At 43.1% G+C, this 20,830-nt stretch overlaps 1 protein-coding gene across 1 annotated transcript; it reads left to right on the top strand.

Moving 5' to 3' along the window:
- Nucleotides 1-20,459: 20,459 nt before the first annotated feature.
- On the top strand, nucleotides 20,460-20,830 carry LOC117444882 (RING finger protein 223-like; the record flags this gene model as incomplete). The annotated part of the gene is made up of 1 exon (XM_034080264.1): nucleotides 20,460-20,830. A coding segment is annotated over one exon (371 nt), but the record flags the coding sequence as incomplete, so codon positions are not given.

Here is a 20,830-nt window from a genome sequence, read left to right as displayed (position 1 = left end):
TAGCCCGGTCATTAAGGGATGCTTTAGCCCGGTCATTATGGGATGCTTTAGCCCGGTCATTATGGGATGCTTTAGCCCGGTCATTATGGGATGCTTTAGCCCGGTCATTAAGGGATGCTTTAGCCCGGTCATTAAGGGATGCTTTAGCCCGGTCATTAAGGGATGCTTTAGCCCGGTCATTAAGGGATGCTTTAGCCCGGTCATTAAGGGATGCTTTAGCCCGGTCATTATGGGATGCTTTAGCCCGGTCATTATGGGATGCTTTAGCCCGGTCATTATGGGATGCTTTAGCCCGGTCATTAAGGGATGCTTTAGCCCGGTCATTAAGGGATGCTTTAGCCCGGTCATTATGGGATGCTTTAGCCCGGTCATTAAGGGATGCTTTAGCCCGGTCATTATGGGATGCTTTAGCCCGGTCATTAAGGGATGCTTTAGCCCGGTCATTAAGGGATGCTTTAGCCCGGTCATTATGGGATGCTTTAGCCCGGTCATTATGGGATGCTTTAGCCCGGTCATTATGGGATGCTTTAGCCCGGTCATTATGGGATGCTTTAGCCCGGTCATTAAGGGATGCTTTAGCCCGGTCATTATGGGATGCTTTAGCCCGGTCATTATGGGATGCTTTAGCCCGGTCATTAAGGGATGCTTTAGCCCGGTCATTATGGGATGCTTTAGCCCGGTCATTAAGGGATGCTTTAGCCCGGTCATTATGGGATGCTTTAGCCCGGTCATTATGGGATGCTTTAGCCCGGTCATTATGGGATGCTTTAGCCCGGTCATTAGGGATGCTTTAGCCCGGTCATTATGGGATGCTTTAGCCCGGTCATTAAGGGATGCTTTAGCCCGGTCATTAAGGGATGCTTTAGCCCGGTCATTAAGGGATGCTTTAGCCCGGTCATTAAGGGATGCTTTAGCCCGGTCATTAGGGATGCTTTAGCCCGGTCATTATGGGATGCTTTAGCCCGGTCATTATGGGATGCTTTAGCCCGGTCATTATGGGATGCTTTAGCCCGGTCATTAAGGGATGCTTTAGCCCGGTCATTAGGGATGCTTTAGCCCGGTCATTAAGGGATGCTTTAGCCCGGTCATTATGGGATGCTTTAGCCCGGTCATTATGGGATGCTTTAGCCCGGTCATTATGGGATGCATTAGCCCGGTCATTATGGGATGCTTTAGCCCGGTCATTATGGGATGCTTTAGCCCGGTCATTAAGGGATGCTTTAGCCCGGCCATTAGGGATGCTTTAGCCCGGTCATTAAGGGATGCTTTAGCCCGGTCATTAAGGGATGCTTTAGCCCGGTCATTATGGGATGCTTTAGCCCGGTCATTATGGGATGCTTTAGCCCGGTCCATTAGGGATGCTTTAGCCCGGTCATTAAGGGATGCTTTAGCCCGGTCATTAAGGGATGCTTTAGCCCGGTCATTATGGGATGCTTTAGCCCGGTCATTATGGGATGCTTTAGCCCGGTCATTATGGGATGCTTTAGCCCGGTCATTAAGGGATGCTTTAGCCCGGTCATTAAGGGATGCTTTAGCCCGGTCATTAAGGGATGCTTTAGCCCGGTCATTATGGGATGCTTTAGCCCGGTCATTATGGGATGCTTTAGCCCGGTCATTATGGGATGCTTTAGCCCGGTCATTAAGGGATGCTTTAGCCCGGTCATTATGGGATGCTTTAGCCCGGTCATTAAGGGATGCTTTAGCCCGGTCATTAAGGGATGCTTTAGCCCGGTCATTATGGGATGCTTTAGCCCGGTCATTATGGGATGCTTTAGCCCGGTCATTAAGGGATGCTTTAGCCCGGTCATTAAGGGATGCTTTAGCCCGGTCATTAAGGGATGCTTTAGCCCGGCCATTAAGGGATGCTTTAGCCCGGTCATCATTAATGGACGTCTCTTTATAGAGACATAGAAGTGAGGGAGGCGTGTGTACTGCATGTTGGCTAATAAAGTGGCAAGTAAAGATTCAAGACGATACATTTATAACCAATACGAACATTAGGGGAGAAGATGAGCCACCCTCTGTAACCAGGCAACGCCTTATAGTTGTAATCAAGTGACCAGAAAGTATGCAAGCTCCTCCCATTTCTCCTTGCCTGTGAAAGAGAGATCCTCATTGTGTTCTAGTAAGTAAACATTTTTACAAAAGTACATTTTCTAGATGTCAGCTATATCGGCTGTCATGTCAAAAAAAAAGTTTCCAGGTTTAAACACATATATTGTATATGTTGATGTGTTGGCAGCGTATTCAACCATGTGAATCATTAAGTCAAAGATTACTCTGAATTTGAATGCTAGGCTATTTTTCTAAAATGGTGGCTGTGGGGTAAAGTGAACCACGGGCCGTGGGGCAAGTTGAGCCAGTTTTTCAATGGAGAAATGAATGAAAGTAGGCCAAGTTGATAATAAGAGCTCATAGGCTACATTTAAAGTTGATTTTACCCTGTCTTTGATTGGTAAGATGTATGAAATTGTATCACCATTTGTATGATTACTTTTCCTTTTAACATGTTAAAAAAAAATCAATCAATTCAATCGAAATTTATATTAAAAATATTTGTATATTTATATTTATTTCTCAGGCTACAACATGGTTAAGTTTATGAAGGAACGCAAATCCCTCTTTGCAATGTTTACCAGCCTCCTTAGGCTTTTCAATCACAATAATTCAACTGGAATAAAAACAATATTGTTGACATGAAAATATGATTTAATGTTCGTTGTTTAGAGTTATTCTAAGGCTTTACTCAATGGGAACTCGGTATGAGATACAGCTCTGTTGAGATGTCCAATCTGCCTGTTGTACACACTTTGACCAGCAGGGGGTTTGTGTTCAGATGAAGCCCATGATGAAGCCTCATGAGATGAAGCCTTTAGCGAACCAATTGGCTGGAAAGCTTGAAAAAACGGATTGGATTGCCGTCAGCCTTCCATCTCGTGCACGCACAAATGTATCTCGTGCCGTCAATGGGCGTGCATTGCAGCAGCAGGCGGCCACTTTCACCAGTCTGCTGACGTCATGTGCGCGTTCATGTGTGTTGGAGGAGGTGCTCACAAGGTACGTCCACACAACAGCTTTGAAAAAATCTTGAAAATCTTGGAGCTTGGCGTGTCTGAAAGCTTGGGGATTTCTTGCGAGCAACGCGACCAACAACCAATCACGTGAATCTCCCGCCCCCGACATACAAAGCAAAAAACCCCGGGGATTTTATGCGAGCAATATATATATATATAAACTCCCCAAACAGGCGAAACCCTACCAGTTTCCCCCACTGCCTCTGCCACCTCCCTCCATGCCTGGTTCCTCCGGTTTGTATCCCGGTAAATAGTCAGGTCGTAAAGAACCGGGTGATTTGCTACCGTAATTTCTCGTTTGGAATATGAGGAAATGAACTGCGGTCTGGCTCTCCCTACTTACACGTTTGATTGGCTAGCGCTTGTACAGCTTCAAAAGTTGAACATTGCTCAACTTTTGAATCCTGAAAATCCTGGAAATCTTCGCTTCGCTCCCCCACAATGCAGTTCGGCGAAAAGCGAGGCAAAGTGACGTCATCCCCATTCAAAGTCAATGGGCAGAGAAGCGTTGGAAGATTTGTTTAAAGCTGCTGTGTGGACGTACCGTGGAAGTCTGACGGCCCCTACACACGGCGGCGTGCGTTGCCGCTTGGCGGCGGGCGTGTCTTGAGCTTGGGGAGTCAACGAGAGCAACGCGACCAACAACCAACCACATGAATGTCCCGCCCCGGACATACAAAGCAAAGCATTCATGCTACATGCTGGCTAAATATACTGTCTGCTTGCTAGCTGTCCATTCAAACGAAATACACTGGATATAAACTCCCCAAACAAGCGAAAACCTACCAGTTTCCCCCACTGTCTCTGCCCCCCCCCCCATGCCTGGCTCCTCCGGTTTGTATCCCTGTATGTAAAGAGGGACTGGTCATAGAGTACCGGGTGATTCCCTATCGCCACGATAATTTTCTCCTCCATTTGTTGACATATGGGAAATAACTGCGGTCTGGCTCTCCCAACATACACGCGGTTTGATTGGCTAGTGCTACTGTCAGATTTTCATACGAGGGATTTGATTGGCTGACGCCTCCGTCGAGGCGGCAAAAGTAGAACATTGCTCTACTTTTGCAGCGAGCACCGCGAGAGAAGCTACGCTTTGCTCCCACAATGCAGTTCGGCGAATCGTGACGTCGCCCCATTCAAAGTGAATGGGCAGAAGCGTTGAAGCGGCAACGCACGCCGCCGTGTGTAGGGGCCGTTAGCCCGTCCACACTACAGCGTCGACAGCGTCGGAAGCGTCGACAACTCCAATCTGCCCATTCACTTTCAATGGGGTGACGTCACGTTGCCTCGCTTTTTCGCCGAACTGAATTGTGGGTAGCAGAGCTTCTGACGCCGGAGACGCCGGAGTAGCCAGCGCCAGCCAATCAAATCCCGTTTCTGAAAATCTGACAGCTGAAGCCGTAGCCAATCAAACCACGTCTAAGCTGGGAGAGATATCCCGCCGTTCATTTCTATATTTCAAAAAAAGTCGGAGGAGAAACTAACTATCGCCGTAGCAATCACCCGGTTTTGTATGACCAGACCCTCTTCACCTACCGGGACACAAACCGGAGGAACCAGCATGGAGGGAGGTGGCAGAGACAGTGGGGGAAACTGGTAGGGTTTCGCCTGTTTGGGGAGTTTATATATATAATATATATATATATATATAATATATATATATATATATTGCTCCCATAAAATCCCCGGGGGTTTTTGCTTTGTATGTCGGGGGCGGGAGATTCATGTGATTGGTTGTTGGTCGTGTTGCTTGAATAAAATCCCCAAGCTACAGACACGCCCAGCTCCAAGCTTTTTTTGAAGCTGTAGTGTGGACGCTCCGTTAAGGCCAAAGCAATCTCTCGAGGTGCTTGCTGCAAAAGTAGAGCAATGTTCTACTTTTGCCGCCTCGGAGGCGTCAGCCAATCAAATCCCTCGTATGTAAATATGACAGTACAAGCAGTAGCCAATCAAACCGGGTGTATGCTGGGAGAGCCAGGCAGCAGTTATTTCCCATATGTCAACAAAAGGAGGAGAAAATGATCGTGGCGGTCGGGAACATACAGGATACAAACCGGAGGAGCCAGGCATGGGGGAGGGGGCAGAGACAGTGGGGGAAACTGGTAGGTTTTCGCTTGTTTGGGGAGTTTATATCCAGTGCACTTCGTTTGAATGGACAGCTAGCAAGCATAGACAGTATATTTAGCCAGCATGGATGTAGCATGAATGCTTTGCTTTGTATGTCCGGGGCGGGACATTCATGTGATTGGTTGTTGGTCGCGTTGCTCGCGTTGACTCCCCAAGCTCAAGACACGCCCACCGCCAAGCGGCAACGCACGCCGCCGTGTGTAGGGGCCGTAAAGCTGCTGTGTGGACGTTCCGTGAAGGAAGGGGCGGATTCTTTTCGGCTGTGTACTTTCAAATTTTAGTGCACTCGAGGCGGTTTCTGAAACGTACCTACCCCACCTTTAAGCAAAGCGTTTAACGGTCGCGAACGGGCGCGGGGTGAAGATCTCGAGCCGTTTGTGTGACTCCGCCCAGCTGCAGCGGCTGAGAGGAACCGCTCTGCAGCTCTCTGAGACAAGTCCTCCTGGAGGTAAGCAACGCTACACCATTCCCCCAGTCTGAGAGTAAAAGCTTCGTTTTGCTTTCTTACAACGTTACGTTAATGTACTTTAAGTTTGCTAAAAGGCTATTGTTACTTCCCTTAACAAAAGCTAGCTGTCTTAGCAACAACAGTTAGAAGCTAACGTTTTCTGCAGTTTGTTGCCCCTGAGAAACGTGATGTAGTTATTGAAGGGTAAGTTAACTTAACTAACGTTATCTTACAAGTTGAGAGAGTTAACTTTGGATTAAAATCGTCAATGTAATCAGTGCATTAAGGATCTTGGGAGATGTTTATGTTCACGGAGGCAGTCTGACACAAGTGGCGAATGAACTGACGAACAAGACGGTTCATGTAACAGCTTGGTTGGAGCAATGCTGTCTTAATTGATTCAAGGCTCAATTTCAAGGCTCAGGTGAAACAGGTTTGCAACAGGGTCAAAATCAGTCTGTTCAACTTGAGGTTTACCGGGAACTGCGTGTCAACAGAGGCGGCTCTGAAGTACACGCACTCTCTGGTATCACCTACTGCTTAACCACCGCTCACATGATGCCGCACAGCCACTCTCAAACCGCTGGAATCATTATACAAACACACACTTACAATAGTAGATAAGAAGTCAGTTTATTCCCTTCATTGCCCAATACTCACAAAATATAACTTGTTGAGCTGGAGAAATGTAATGAGATGTGCAAATGCTTGCCTCATGTACACAATAATACACGGCCTCACCTCCGCGCAGACATGTGATCACCAGACGCACACCTGTAACCAGGGCAACAAGCTGCCGCAAGGGAGACTGCGTTGTTCCACTAAGGAAGAGTTCATTCAGCCAATCTTCTTTTTGCTTTAAAGCTGCACGACAGTGGAACTCAGTCCCAGTAACGATTAGAGAACAAAACACCTGCAGTTTATTTAAATCTAACTTAAGAACATGGTCAGCTCTGTCAACAACACTGACACAATCTGTACATTACAACGCTCTGCTTATATGCCTTGACCTGTATCTGGCTGCTTTGTGAATATGTATAGTTTAGTTTTTATTAGTGCTGTAGCGACGATATTTGGACGATATTTTGACGACATATTTCCGCGTCGACGCGTCGCTACACACACGTGGGTCACCCACAGCAACAAGCAGTTATAGCTGTGGTGGCTACCATTAGCAGCTAGCATTTGCTCTCCGATTTTTACATTAAAATGGAATTATGGATTATAAATTCTTGGAAGTTTTTCCTTGTACGATGTGAGGGTCTGAGGACAGAGGGTGTCGTATTGTCATACTGATATTCTGTACACACTGTGAAGTCCACTGAGACAAATGTAACATTTGTGATATTGGGCTATAAATAAACATTGATTGATTGATAAATTCAATCATTTTTTTATACATAGACGTTAAAAACCTATGGATTAACCGATTCAGCCGCGTTTTTTCTCATTTTAATGCCATTGAACCATAGACTGTATATATAAATGGACGTAGGGTCCGTGACGTCACCCATAGGATTCTGCAGAGTTGCCGTGAAGCCCTTAGTGGGCGGAGTCGGCCACTAACGGCTCAACAGTGACGTCAGAGTTCAACTCCCGCCTTCTCCAGCCTGCTCCAAATCAGGGCAAAGAGGCGGAGCCGAGGCGGGACCTGCTGCCACCGAGCTGGAAGTTCCAGAGCTAGCTGAAGCTACCAAGCTAAGCTAACATGCTCCCCATCTGCACACTGCCGTCGCATTGTACGTTTCTAAGCTAAGCGGACATGAAACTATTCAGCAGAACTATAAATAATAATCTAAGTTATTGAGTTTTTAGCATAATACTACAGAATCTTAAAACCCCTTAACGTTTGTATGCAATTGTGCTAAATTCAACACTGGAATCAAGCAAATATTAATATGTTTGCATGACATTAGTTATTTATATGTTGATATCACTTAACTATACGTTTAATACATTTAAGTCAAGCTCAGGTGCATGTAATGGTTAGTTAGTTAGTTAGTGCTCTTACCTGTGAGGCCTCCTCCAAACAGCATAATAACCAGACTGTATCATTAAAACTAAGTACCAGTTCTAGATCCTTGACTTTAGACCAGGGGTGGGGAACCTTTTTCCTCTCAAGGGCCATTTCAATTTTTACAATATCCTCAGAGGGCCGTACAAGTTATTGACCTCTGCTTAAAAAAACTAAAATCACAGCCCATTCATTTCATTCTGTGCAAAGAAAAAGCAACCTCTTAATCCAGATATCTCACCATGACTCGCGTATGGAGGCACGTGCACGGTGTGGCGTGACCACCAACACAGAAAGATATGGACACAAGATGTGTGCAAATGTATTTAGTTTCCTGTCCATGTGAACATGATTTAAGTGGGGGGGGACCTAACCTCCTCTAGGGGGGTCCGGGGGGCAGATTTTTTTTTAAATGTTGAAGTTAAAAGCATCAATCTGGTGCACTTTGAGAGCAACATTAGGAGATCTATGGACACATCTCTCAACACCCAAACACAACTGTAAGCAGATTTTCTTTTAATGTATGGATATTTGACAAATCACTCCCCTTTCAAACTGTATTCTTCTTTATTAATAACTGTCATATAGTATTTTATACCTGTTTACTTTATTCTCTTTTTTTTTAATATTCTTCTTATATTCGTTAGCATAGCTAGCTAACCAGATGCTAATGATAACAACACAGTTATTGACTGTCTGATCAGTATGACAGATGAGCAGATCGCCACTGGGCTTTCAACTAAAGACACAGACACGCAGAAACTGCGGCATGTGTATGGACTTATCGGTACTGCAATTTCTGAAGTGCTGGAGTGGCGTTCTGGTGCTCTCCGTCAGAACTGCACCCCTGTCAGTCGAGACCATAGACTGTATATATAAAGACATATACCACGTGATGACACGTTGGCTCGTGTTGTGTTCAAGGACCCTGACCTTGGCCAGGAAAAACAGGCACTCACTTGTTTAATTTTTTTGCGGTCTAGATTTCTTTCATTTTTTGCGTGTGTTTATAAATTACCTCGAGGGCCGTACCAAATTGTCTCGCGGGCCGTATACGGCCCGGAGGCCGGAGGGTCCCCACCCCTGCTTTAGACAAACAATTCAAGAGACAAAATGTATTTAAAGACCAATCTTTATTTGAATGTGCCTCTTAACCTGGGATATTAGTTATACAGTAATAGTATTGACAATCTAAAAAAACTGAGCAACTCAACAGTCAAATTTATGTTTCTTAAAAAGCATTTATTATTTTCATTTTCCCCCTCTCATATTCAGTGTGGACGGATTGAGACAGCATGGTGCCCAGAGAGCTGCAGAGACTTCAGGGAGAAACCTCCGTGTGATGGACGTCCAGTCTGTTGGTGTGGAGAGGACTGAGGGTCTTTCCTCAGCGAGGAGGACCAGGCCTGATGGAGGAGCCCATGCTGGGCATAGCTGATACCAACTGCACAGGCCTAGTCTGTCACTTTATTTGACTAAATGTGTTTACTTATACATTTAATAGGTTTACACCTTCTGTCCATATGTGCTTTTTATTTAAAACATTTGATTAACTTTTGGTTCACATTTCAATAAATTGTATTTGCACTCCTTTGTCCATTATTCTTACTGAAAATGTTAGATTACACATTCACATCTGACTGAAGATTGGCCCCATGTATTTGTGACGTTGCAAAACAAGGTACATGTTGTGAAGCTCATAAAGTGAGGCAAATAGAAATAATCAGCGGATGGAGTATAGATGTGGAAATAGCTGCATTCGATCAGCTGACTGTTTTCACAATAAAAGTAGTTTCTTAGTGAATGTCCTGTACTGGTCTTAAAATCTCATAACATCAGCTTTTAATGATCCTCTTGGATGTTCTTCTTGACCCTCAGAGAAGGAGAACATGTCGTGTCTTTCAGGCATGTCCTTTCCTAACAAAAATGACAGGAAACATAAAACATATTATTGCAGAACAAGTGTGTTATTTATGAAAGCGGTGTGTTTGTGTGTTTAGGGGCTGTAGATATCATTATTTTGTAATTGTAATGTTTTTTTTTTATTTCAACAATGAGCTACAAAGACAATCAGATTATGAATGAACAGTATGAAGTTCATCAACATTGAAATATATGTTATTATCAAAATAATATTGAACTGTTATCAAAACGTAGTGCAACTGTAGAAGCTTGCTCTGTTGTCTCACTGAAAGAATCACTTTTACCACGTTTTTTACAGACAATATTGAGAGATAAATAGTAGCAGTTATATGTTATATGTGTTAAATATCTTTGCCTTCAATACATTAAATTAGAAAGCTGACAAAGTCATATTGCTAAATATCTAAATGTAACTTTTTGCATGGAAAAAACCCTCAACTTAACTGATGTGTAGCTGATCTAGTATTTAGTATTGTTTAATGGAATGTATATCCGTGTATTCAAGTCAATACTTCATTCATTTAAACCAATATATTTCTTGATTCTTTGTACAGTATGAAAAAAGAGTCTTTGTACCTGAGCTGAAGTTCACTGCTGTGAGGAGTCCAGTTCTGTCTCTCACTCTCTGGTCCAGCCTGTCTGCATCATCTGGACACCTTAAACAAACAGATATATATATATTGATATGTAAAGTACCATGTGTACAAACAATATAACTGATTCTCTTCTGTTGGACATGTTGGATTGTGTATTGTCCGAGTCAGGGTCCTTTTTATTTTACTGTAACTTTGGAAGTTGTGTTACCAATGCTTACCGTTTATTTGATATACATTTGTAATACAATTAATAAAAACAACAAGGTTTGGGTTCGTTCTTCAGATGACTGTGACGTTAACGTGTAAGCTCGATAATGAACTCCAGCTCAACCAACCATATTGTAATATCTAAGTAATCATCTTGAAATATGACATTAATAATTGTAATATACAAACATCTTATTGTGAGGTTGATTTCACATAACTACTTCGACATTAGCTTGTCTACATACTTGAGCATAGCCAATTTAAATTAACCTTAGATGCATACAGTTCCTCCTACATAATAAAATATCTCTAAGTTACAAGGATGTAACCTTATTTTATCAACCTCAAACAGAAGCCGTTTGTTCAACAGTATTATCCCACTTAACACTTAACACTTGTCTATTTCGTTTTAACCTTTATATATACAGTCTATGATTTTAACTTGGAGGCTACGATTACAATCGTTAGCACCGATGTAGCTACCACTAGCTTACATGCTAACCCAAGCCTTACTATTCATTACTTAGCTGATTAAAATCATTAACACATAAATAAAGCACTCGCATTTTACTTACCGCATTCATGCACCGTCTGTTTTAACCGCAGAGCGAGTCACAATAGTCCGATATATAAGCATGAAGAACAAACAACCACGGCCGGCTACAGGTTGTGTTTCCTGGATGAGCTGAGCAGGCAGAGTCCCTGTAGCTAGCTTCACGGAGCAGCTAGCAGAGAGACAAGAAGCTAGCAGCGGCAGGCACTTGACAGAGCCGTCACTCAATGTGACCACGCCCTAATTTATGCACAAACTTTAAGACCTAATATAAATAAAAGGGTCACGTTAGAAAACAATTCACTCACAGATCCATAATCATGAAGGTGGAATCTAACTATATCGATAATAAAATGTATGGAGCCAGGGGTAGAAACATGTTTTTTTCTGCTGTAAAATTGGGCATTTTAACATGGGGGTCTATGGAAATTGCTCCTTTCTGCAGCCATCGCCTATCGGCCAATATATGAACTGCAGTGTGTGACACTTCCGTATTGGCTTCACGGCTCTACCCCACAGTTTGCCGCTTGCATTGAACACGTCTTTTGATCAGATTGACAGCTACGGTGGTGAGACGATCTCCCTAGAAGCTCCGTAGAGGTACGTGTTGTGATGACTGTATTTGCTTCCCCTGTCGCGAGTCCGGATCCCTCAGTGATGATGCTATATACCAACATAATCTGTGGAGTCTCAGCTTTAATGGGATATCTTGTATGTGCAGCTACGATGAGTAATAAGGGTACTTTTATCTTGAGTTCTGTGCCAAAGTCCGTTAGCATTTTTCGCTCAGGGGTCATTTAGATGCTTCTTATGAGACTTGTGTTTTGTTTTGGTAAACATGGTTCGTATCGTCAGTTAGCTGAGATTATTACCGTTAATCTGGTATAACACATGAATAGGTTCTTAAATATTAAGATCCCCTGAGACACAGTGTCGTGCATTTTTTTTTTACATTACGTTTTTTATGAATTGAACAAAAAATAATCGTTAGATTAGTCGACTAATCGATCAAATAATCGCCCGATTAATCGTTTTCAAAATAATCGTTTCCCCCCAGCACTAGTTTTTATATATGCTTTTATCATAATATAAGTATCTCCGTTGAATGTTGTTTTATTGATTGTATTTACCTGTTATTTGAAGTGCATTTTTGTTTTTAGGATGACTTTTAACATCTGTCCGGGACTACAGACGAAACATAGCTTGTTGGCTAACTCTGGCCAATGTGCGCTGTCCCTGTCAAATAAATAAATAAATAAAATAAAGATGGCCCTGTGGGCAATCTAAGCTAATTTACAGATGGCACCTGAGCTCAATAGACATTGCCCTGAAAAATGCGCGCGGACGGAGGGTTTGGGGGGCTCCCCCTAGACTAGAACATTTAGATGTGTGCAGGTCTTAGATGCTTTCTCGTGCATTCTCTCTTGTCCCATAATCACTTACAAAGTAAATGTATTCATGTTCAACATAAGTGTTAGCCACCAAGTGTGTATGTGTGTGTGTCTGTGTGTGCTTGTGTGTGTTAGGGCTGTGCAATTAATCGTATTTTAATCGCAATTACGATTTTGGCCTGCCACAATTATAAAAACAATCGAAAAAGGTTAGGTTGTGACCGTGCACTACAACATATTTGATCTAATTAATTGTAGTCTAATTTATTTTTATTTATCATATTTATATGTTTAGTAGCTTGTGGAAGTGCGCTAAAATATTTGTTGTTCTTGTTTATTGGTATTTATTATTTTAATATTATTTATTTAAATATTGGTTTTTCAGTTGAATTATACGTTCAGGTAATCAACAGTTAAAAAGATACTGTTCAAATTATTATTTGTTTTAAAGTTCAATAAATTGATGTTTTCAAAGTCAATGAATAATCGTATTTAATAATCGTGATATCAATTATTGACCAAAAATAATCGTGATTATGCTTTTTGCCATAATCGAGCAGCTCTAGTGTGTAGGGCTGTGCAATTTAATCGATCCTGCGATATATATCGATGTTTAGTTTTCCGAGAAAGTATCGATATTTCAGCCGCGGGTATCGATTAGTGGTGCACGATAATTATCGGTCCGATATTAGGAATTATGACGTCATCCCGATAAACCCGATAAAAGTATTAATAGCCCCGATAATATACAATATATTTTTTGGGTAAAAGAAATAAAGAGATCCTGCGGTGTGGGTGGATTGGGATGAGGGGCGCTTGTTTTTCACTCGGCTCCTCCCGTTTTGCCAGCACTGTGGTGTTAGTGGTTTAGGAAGAGGGGAGTTCTTCACAAATCCAGCGCTCCCTAACTCGTGCCTGGCTGTGACGTAAATGGCGAGCGGCCGTGAAGCCAGGACAGCAAACAAACATGTCGTCGGTAGCATGGGACTATTTCAAAGTTTCAGAGTTAGATAGTTCGCTTGCTATTTGTATTAACAGATGCAGAAGTTCCACGAGGAGGGAAGAAGGTAACGAGCTATAATACTTCCAACCTGATCAGTCGCCTGAAACATCGCCATGGCTACGATGGTGTGTTAAAAGCGTACGAAGACGCCTGCGCTGCTAAACTAGCGGCGAATCCAAAGCCGGCTGCAAAGGCACCGGGGCTTTCACCTATCCACGAGGCTTTTGAAAAAGGAAAGAAGTTTATTTGGGAAAATAAATCTGGTCACTTTGAAGTCAAAGCTGTTCTTGGCTTTGTTTTGTTCATCGTAGTAATGCTCATGTCCTTTGCTCACTACTAGTCTCTTTTCACCACCAGGTGTGCAAAAACTACAGGTACATTTAATATATATATTATATTATTATCGGTATCGGTCTTGAGAAGCAGGAAGGTATCGGTTTCAAAAAACCAATATCGTGCATCCCTAATATCGATACACTGTGTTCGTTATCCTCGCGTCCAGGAGAGAAGCTTTAAAAAGGAGACTAATTGAGTCTCTGAGAAGGTCCAAATGTATACTTTAATTAATAAAAAGCGCGGTAATGTTACAAGCAGAAGATGGTTCAGTCAGAAAAACAGCTGTGTTCTGGCTCTCGTGAGCGAAGGGAAGAGAGCGAGCTCCACCTTTCCAGCTGTTAAATATCCTCTGCTGAATCCTCCCTGTGGGCCGGTTGGCGCTGCTGGGGATCGGCCCTCCACGTCTCCAATGTTCGTTGTTTAGCATTACAGAGGATTCAGACATTGCACATTAAATATATAACTAAACACGCATTTTCTCCTCCTTATCTCTTTCATGACTTTTCATTTAATACATTTTAAACGCTGTAATCAATACTCCAAAAATACCTCACGGCTGGTATCATTTCCGGATGTTGTCTCATGCTACCCACGTCTGTAAACAAACGTATTCAAATAAACTGTACCTTCATTTAATATTCAGCAATATTAATATCTCGACGTCTATACAGTAGTTGTAGTGTTGAAATCAGTAGGTTTCGGTGTGCAACACCCCGTGTCATATCGCTACTAAATTCACCTCTATAGGAAATGGTATATTAGCCACATGCTAAATGCTAACCGGAGATGAAGGATTTTCAGAATAAAAGCTTAACAACTGGTTGTGCACAAGAACTTCTGGTTTTTCAGTATAAAACAGCATTTAAACTGACGGTATGTTTAAGGTACTTTATGCCATCAAAACATTGATTTTAATTTATAACACGTCCCCCGTGTTCCGCCACCTGCTGCACCTTTCCATTGTCCATTGTCCATCGTGATACTGCACTTTATGTACTTACGTTTCAAAGGCTTGGAAACTACAGTTTGCACTGTTTCAATAAATGAAACTAATTTTCTCACCACATCTTTTGATTCATTTTGTCCAGCATTTGCGAGCTGGAGACGCTCTGTCAGAGCCATATATTGTATAATTGATGCTTTCAGTTTTCAGTTGAATTAATTCAATCCAAGTCAATGGAACACTCAAGATGTCACCAAAATCCCACTGTCCCTTTAAAATGTGTGTGAGAGACAAGAGCTATATTCAGAGCTCTGCTGTCTTGGCTACAATCTTTCATCGTTGTATGATTGGTGTTTAGCTGCGGTATTTAGCGTCTACAGCCCCTCCGCTTTTAGGGTTGACGTAGACCCAAACTTCGCCCGGAGGTCCCCCGGTGTTGTTGCGGGAGCTGCTGCACTAGCTAACGCTACATTAGCAAAACAAACGCTAATTTATTTTGCAAAAGGTGCAGCGGGCTTCAAACACGTTCCTCCACTGGTTTCAACCAACCACTAAATTAGATGTTTTCCAACCAAATACGGCTGAACTTACACTTCCCCATATTTATCTGTAAGTAGATTCGAAGATACATGAGTTTCTGACTGCCGCTAGCTGAAGCTTGGTTACTAGCTGGGTGTTCTCCGATAAGGGGCCGGGGAAACAAAGTTAGTGATTACTGGTTCCATGTTGATTTATTTCAATACAAATTGTTGGGGGACTGAAGGGCTCTTACCGTACTGGTTACTTTGCAGCCCGGACATTCCCCCAAAACACATCTAGACGTGATCGCAAGACAGAAGTACCTTTCAAATCCCATCATATTTAAGGCCTTTTTAAGGCCTTACATTCTGATTATCAAATGTAAGACTTTTTAAGCGGGAACCCTGTGTGCACTGACACGTCTTCACAATTGCCATAATAGATTGCCCGATCGGGCAACCAGCAGGTGAGGCTTCATTGCCCGAGCTAAATGCTAGATTTCCTCGGGCAGTCGTTAATGTCGAGCCCTGGTAATGAACGTTAGAGGTTTTGCGTTCAACATGAAGTTAGCTAATGTTAGCTCACTCTACCCAAAGTTGTCATGTTAAGCTGTACTTTCTTTGGCAGCTAGCTTAAAGGTGGGGTAGGTCATTCACTTTAGTGTCATACTCCATGGTAGGGCTGTGCGATTATGGCAAAAATCATAATCACGATTATTTGGGTCAATAATTGATATCACGATTATTTTGATGATTATTCATTGACCATTTATTGAACTTTAAAACAAATAATATTTGACCAATAAACAAGATCAACAAATATGTTGGAGCGCACTTCCAAAACCATACTAAACATATATTAATATGATAAATACAAATAAATTAGACTAAATTAGACAAAATAAATGAAATCAAATATGATGCAGTGCACTGTCACAACCTGAAAACTCCTTAACATACAGGCAACATGTTGGTAAAACATATTCATTATTCCACTCAGTTAAACGTTGAAGGCTGGCCAACCGTCATGGTCCTGAAGTGACAGGAAATAAATGTTGAACTACAATTTAAGACCAAATAAAAATGTTTTGGCCACCATGGAAAATGCTGGTAGGGCTGCTCATGTCATCTCTTAAAGATCTGTTGCCAGACACACCAGCCTGTTCATGGTCTGGTTTCAGAGATGAGCGCAGGCAGGTGACGATAACCTGGACTGAAGACCCTCTCTGAAGAGGAACGTGTGGCAGTGCTGCCACATGTGACACAGGAACCAAAGAAAAGACTCTGAACCCTCTCTTTGCCATTGTATAAAAATAGTGTTGCTACAAAAGTATAAATGCGGCTTACTAATAAGACAACTCGGATCTGAAGCTACTCAGGAATCTGCTGCAACAGTGCAATAAAAGAGACAACATTAATAGAATCAAACCCTTTTTTTATTGCATTTTATTAGAGTATAAAAATAAATGCCTTTTAAAATAGAATGCAAGCAACACTAGCTTCTTAACCTGAATTGATAACAGACTATAATCAAGGCAAGGCAAGTGTATTTATATAGCCCATTTCAGCACCAGGCAATTCGAGGTGCTTTACAAAGATGAAAGACATTCAAAGGCATTTAAAAACAGTAAAAGATAATAAAAGAAACGTTAAAAGAAAAACAAAAGATGAAAGACATTAAGAAAATGGCATTTAAAATCAGTCATTAAAAAGAAAAGGTAATAAAATAAACATTAAAAGATAAAAGGTGCCGTCTAAGATATGAATAGTTCAATTATTTCGGTTCTTGATTTTTAATTTATTCACAGAACCTCCCTTTGGAAATCCGAACATTTCCGTCCCGATTGTTAATTTAGACTGATTGTTTTCACCATGTTCTGCTCGCATGCCATCCACAATCAGACCCTCAGGAGGGTGTACTAGCCCCCTACCCTGCTTTGTGTTCCATAACAAAGTCTTTAAGGGTTACCTGAACACCCCGTGTTACCAAAACGCTATGTTTCACCCGTCGGTGCTGTGATACTTGTTCCTCAGTACAAATCACCCAAGAACTGATCGTAAACCCAGGCTACGACGGATATCCCAAATATCCTACTTTCGAGCAGTCCCTCTCATAAATGTCATGGAGTTTAATTACGTTTAAATTAAAAACATTAAAAGAAAAAATACATGGATAAAAGTTACAGTGCAGTCTAAGATGTGAATAGTTCAATTAAAAGCAGCGACAAAAAGAAAAGTCTTCTTGCTGGATTTGAAAGTAGTCAGAGTTGCAGCGGACCTGCAGGTTTCTGGGAGTTTGTTCCAGATGTTTGGAGCATAATAACTGAACGCTGCTTCTCCATGTTTAGTTCTGACTCTGGGGACAGAAAGCTGACCAGTCCCTGAAGACCTGAGAGATCTGGATGGTTCATCATTTAGCAGGAGGTCAGACATGTATTCTGGGCCTAAACCACTGTCTGTGTTTAATCAATTTAAGTTTGCATTCTTATACCATTTTGTACAATAATTATAATGACTAAGTTCAAACAAACTAAAACTTACAGATGATTAATAACGGTATCTAACTTGAGTTTTTATTATATCAAAAACCTGTTGAAATGCTACTGTTATTTTTACTGCCCCCCAAAAGCGCGTCGGCAGCCTCCAGGAAAGCTTCTTTCACAACTTCGCCGTCTTTGAAAGTCTTCATGTGTTTCGCAAGAACGTGACTGACACGATAACATGCTCTGGTAGCAGCCTTGCTCTTGTTGTTGGGTCTGGTGAAAATGGACTGCTGTGCATTTAGCTGTCCTCTCAGGCCCCTCCCCTTTAGCTGTCATCTCAGGCCCCTCCCCTTTAGCTGTCCTCTCAGGCCCCTCCCCTTTAGCTGTCCTCTCAGGCCCCTCCCCTTTGGAGCGTAGGGCAGAATTAGGAGGGAATTCCGTCTCGTAGCGTTTGTGCACTGTTTTGAAATGCCGCTCCTAAATTACCCTTCTTCGATAAAGCCACGCTCACATTGCAGACGAGACAGATGGACTTTGAATTGGAATAGATAAAAATAATCATCCTCCCACTCGGAGTGAGAATGATATATTTTGGGCTTTTTTGCTTCTGCCATAATTGCGGTCTTGTGTTTGTGCGGACTGTCGCTCCTGTTGCCACGGACAACGTCAGCAAACTAGTGCACTGCCCACCAGCCACGCCCCGACACATGGGGTCACGCCGGCCAATCACAAAGCTTTCATGCGTTCAAGTGCATTATTCTGGCACAGGAAGATTATGTTACAGGACATTAACGATAACACAGAATATTGTTGTTCTATTTTTAGACACATCTCGCGATCGACTGGGAATCTCCCCGCGGTCGACCGGTCGATATACCTGACTGAAATAATACCGAGACGGCATCGCGTAACGCTTGTCCAACGTGTTGACAAGATGCTTAAAGCCCTGGCTGCTAACAGTGCTAACTGGGCACATGTCTTTAGCGATGTGAAATGTAATGGCACCTGTAATATCTCTGTGTCTGCGAGCTCGTCGCCGTTGCTCTGTACAATGCGTCCTGAATCGATGACTGTGATGAGTGGTGGATGAAGTCGAGCGGGCATCTGCTTTTTGTTGTATTATTGCCCGGTCGTATTGCACTTTGTGGTTGTATTTCAGATGATTAAAGAGATTGGTTGTGTTAGCGTGTGGTGCCAACTAGAGATGTCCCGATCCGATCACGTGATCGGGGATCGGAGCCGATCACGTGATTTTCAAAAGATCTGAATCGGGAGGAAAAAAATCGGGGATCGGGATTTTTTCTTTTTAACGAGTTGCTGCTCTTGTTCTGACATCTTCGCTCGCGCTGAACACTCACAACACATGTCACTCCCACGTGGCCGAGTGGGCTTTTAGGGAGGGGCGAAAGCGCACCCAGCTAAATAATCGTATTTTGTCAATTATACTGTTTTCATAATCGCCGCAAGCCATAATCGTAATCGCGATTAAAATACGATTAATTGCACAGCCCTACTCCATGAAATGCTCTTAACATCCCGATAGCAATGAATATATTAAATGCTTTGACAATAAATCCATAAAAAAAACGTCATCAGTGGAAGCCGTGGCGCTGTAAAAATCTCCACCAATCATCTGAGCCGGCTAAAGTAACTGGATGGCCTACCTGCCTGTCAGCCTTCCCTCTGGGCACACACTTATCTCGTGCCCTCATCGGTCATGTGCGCGTTGCTGTGTGTTGGAGGAGGGGCTCTGGGGGAAGTCTGAAGGACTCGGTTGTGTACTTTCAGATTCTAGCGCACTCGAGCTGGTTCCTCCATTCTTACCTACCCCACCTTTAATGCAAAGAGAGGTTTTGTGCTTCATTGTAAACTTTTCTGCCTGAAACTGTAGAGACAGTTTTTTTCTACTCAACGTTTGACATGACACCAGCAAGCAATCACAAGATACACAATTTACCAGTCAACATTACACCGGTCAACACTAAAATACCAACTCTGGCTGTTGAACTTGGTCAGTAGAGGTTTACAATTTCAATCGTTCATTGTGGAATAAAGGGTCCGGGATATGGCTAGCCTTAGCGTCTCCTGTTCATAACATGTGCAATTAGGCCTGTCCCGATAATCGATAAATTGACTTATCGTACGATAAATAAAAATGGACTCGATAACTTTTCTGAGCTCGATAAATTGCCGTTTACATGAGGATGCGACCAGCATTTTAGCCAGGCGTGCTGTGGCTGCCGGCCACGTGCGCTGTGAGGGGCGGGGCTGACACACACAGCCAGGTCAGGAGTCAGACACTCCGCGTGCACGTGCAGCAGCGTAGCATCCAAATTAATAATATAGCGACAAGCGGGAGACAACGTGTGACTTACTCGAGGGGAAATTAAAGTGAAATGGAATTGGTTACAAAACCTAACTACACAGCTCCAGTTTGGGCATTGGCCTGTCATCAGATTTCATTTTTAGTTGCTGCTGTTGCTACTTTTTAAGGGCGGTGATGACAGTTACTGTACGAACTGAAGTTGATGCGACTTGATTGGATTGTGAGGCATCACGTGAGCCTCATCTGATTGGCCAATCCCTCGATTTTTTTTCACCAAGGGAAGCCAATTTCGGCTAGCCTCCTCTCGCAACAGAGAGTGCAATCTACTGTGTCACCATAACATCTAGAGGGACGCTGTTTCACTCTTTGTAAAATACTCAGACGAGAGAGAGAGAGAGAGAGAGAGAGAGAGAGAGATATGAAAACTAACCTGCAAATGTGGTCTGCTTTCTTTCCAGCTCATTCTGAAGTTAAGAAGAGAGTTAAATATTCCTGAAGATTCAAATCTCTCCTGGAGAGCTGAGAAAGGTGTCGATCATGAGCCAGCTGGAGTGCGCCATCTGCTGCGACCCCTACGACAATATCTTCAAAACACCCAAGCGGCTGGACTGCACCCACACGTTCTGCCTGGAGTGCCTCTCCCGCCTCATGTTCGTCTCGCTGAGCCTCCACCTCTTATGCCCCTTCTGCCGCCACCCCACCACGCTGACCGAGCAGGGTCCGCCCGCCCTCCCCACCTGCCGAGAGGTCCTCTGCAAGCTGCCCAGCCACCAGCAGCGGGAGGAGCTGGTGAGGCTGTGCTACAAAAGCTCCACACAAGACCCCAGCTCGGGCTCCTCTGAAAGCCCCTCGGCCTTCCTCATCTGGATTGACATGGACAACATCTGA

The sequence above is a fragment of the Pseudochaenichthys georgianus genome, unplaced genomic scaffold (assembly GCF_902827115.2).
Source record: "Pseudochaenichthys georgianus unplaced genomic scaffold, fPseGeo1.2 scaffold_978_arrow_ctg1, whole genome shotgun sequence".
Taxonomy (NCBI): Eukaryota; Metazoa; Chordata; class Actinopteri; order Perciformes; family Channichthyidae; genus Pseudochaenichthys; species Pseudochaenichthys georgianus.
This window is presented reverse-complemented; position numbering and strand designations above follow the sequence as displayed.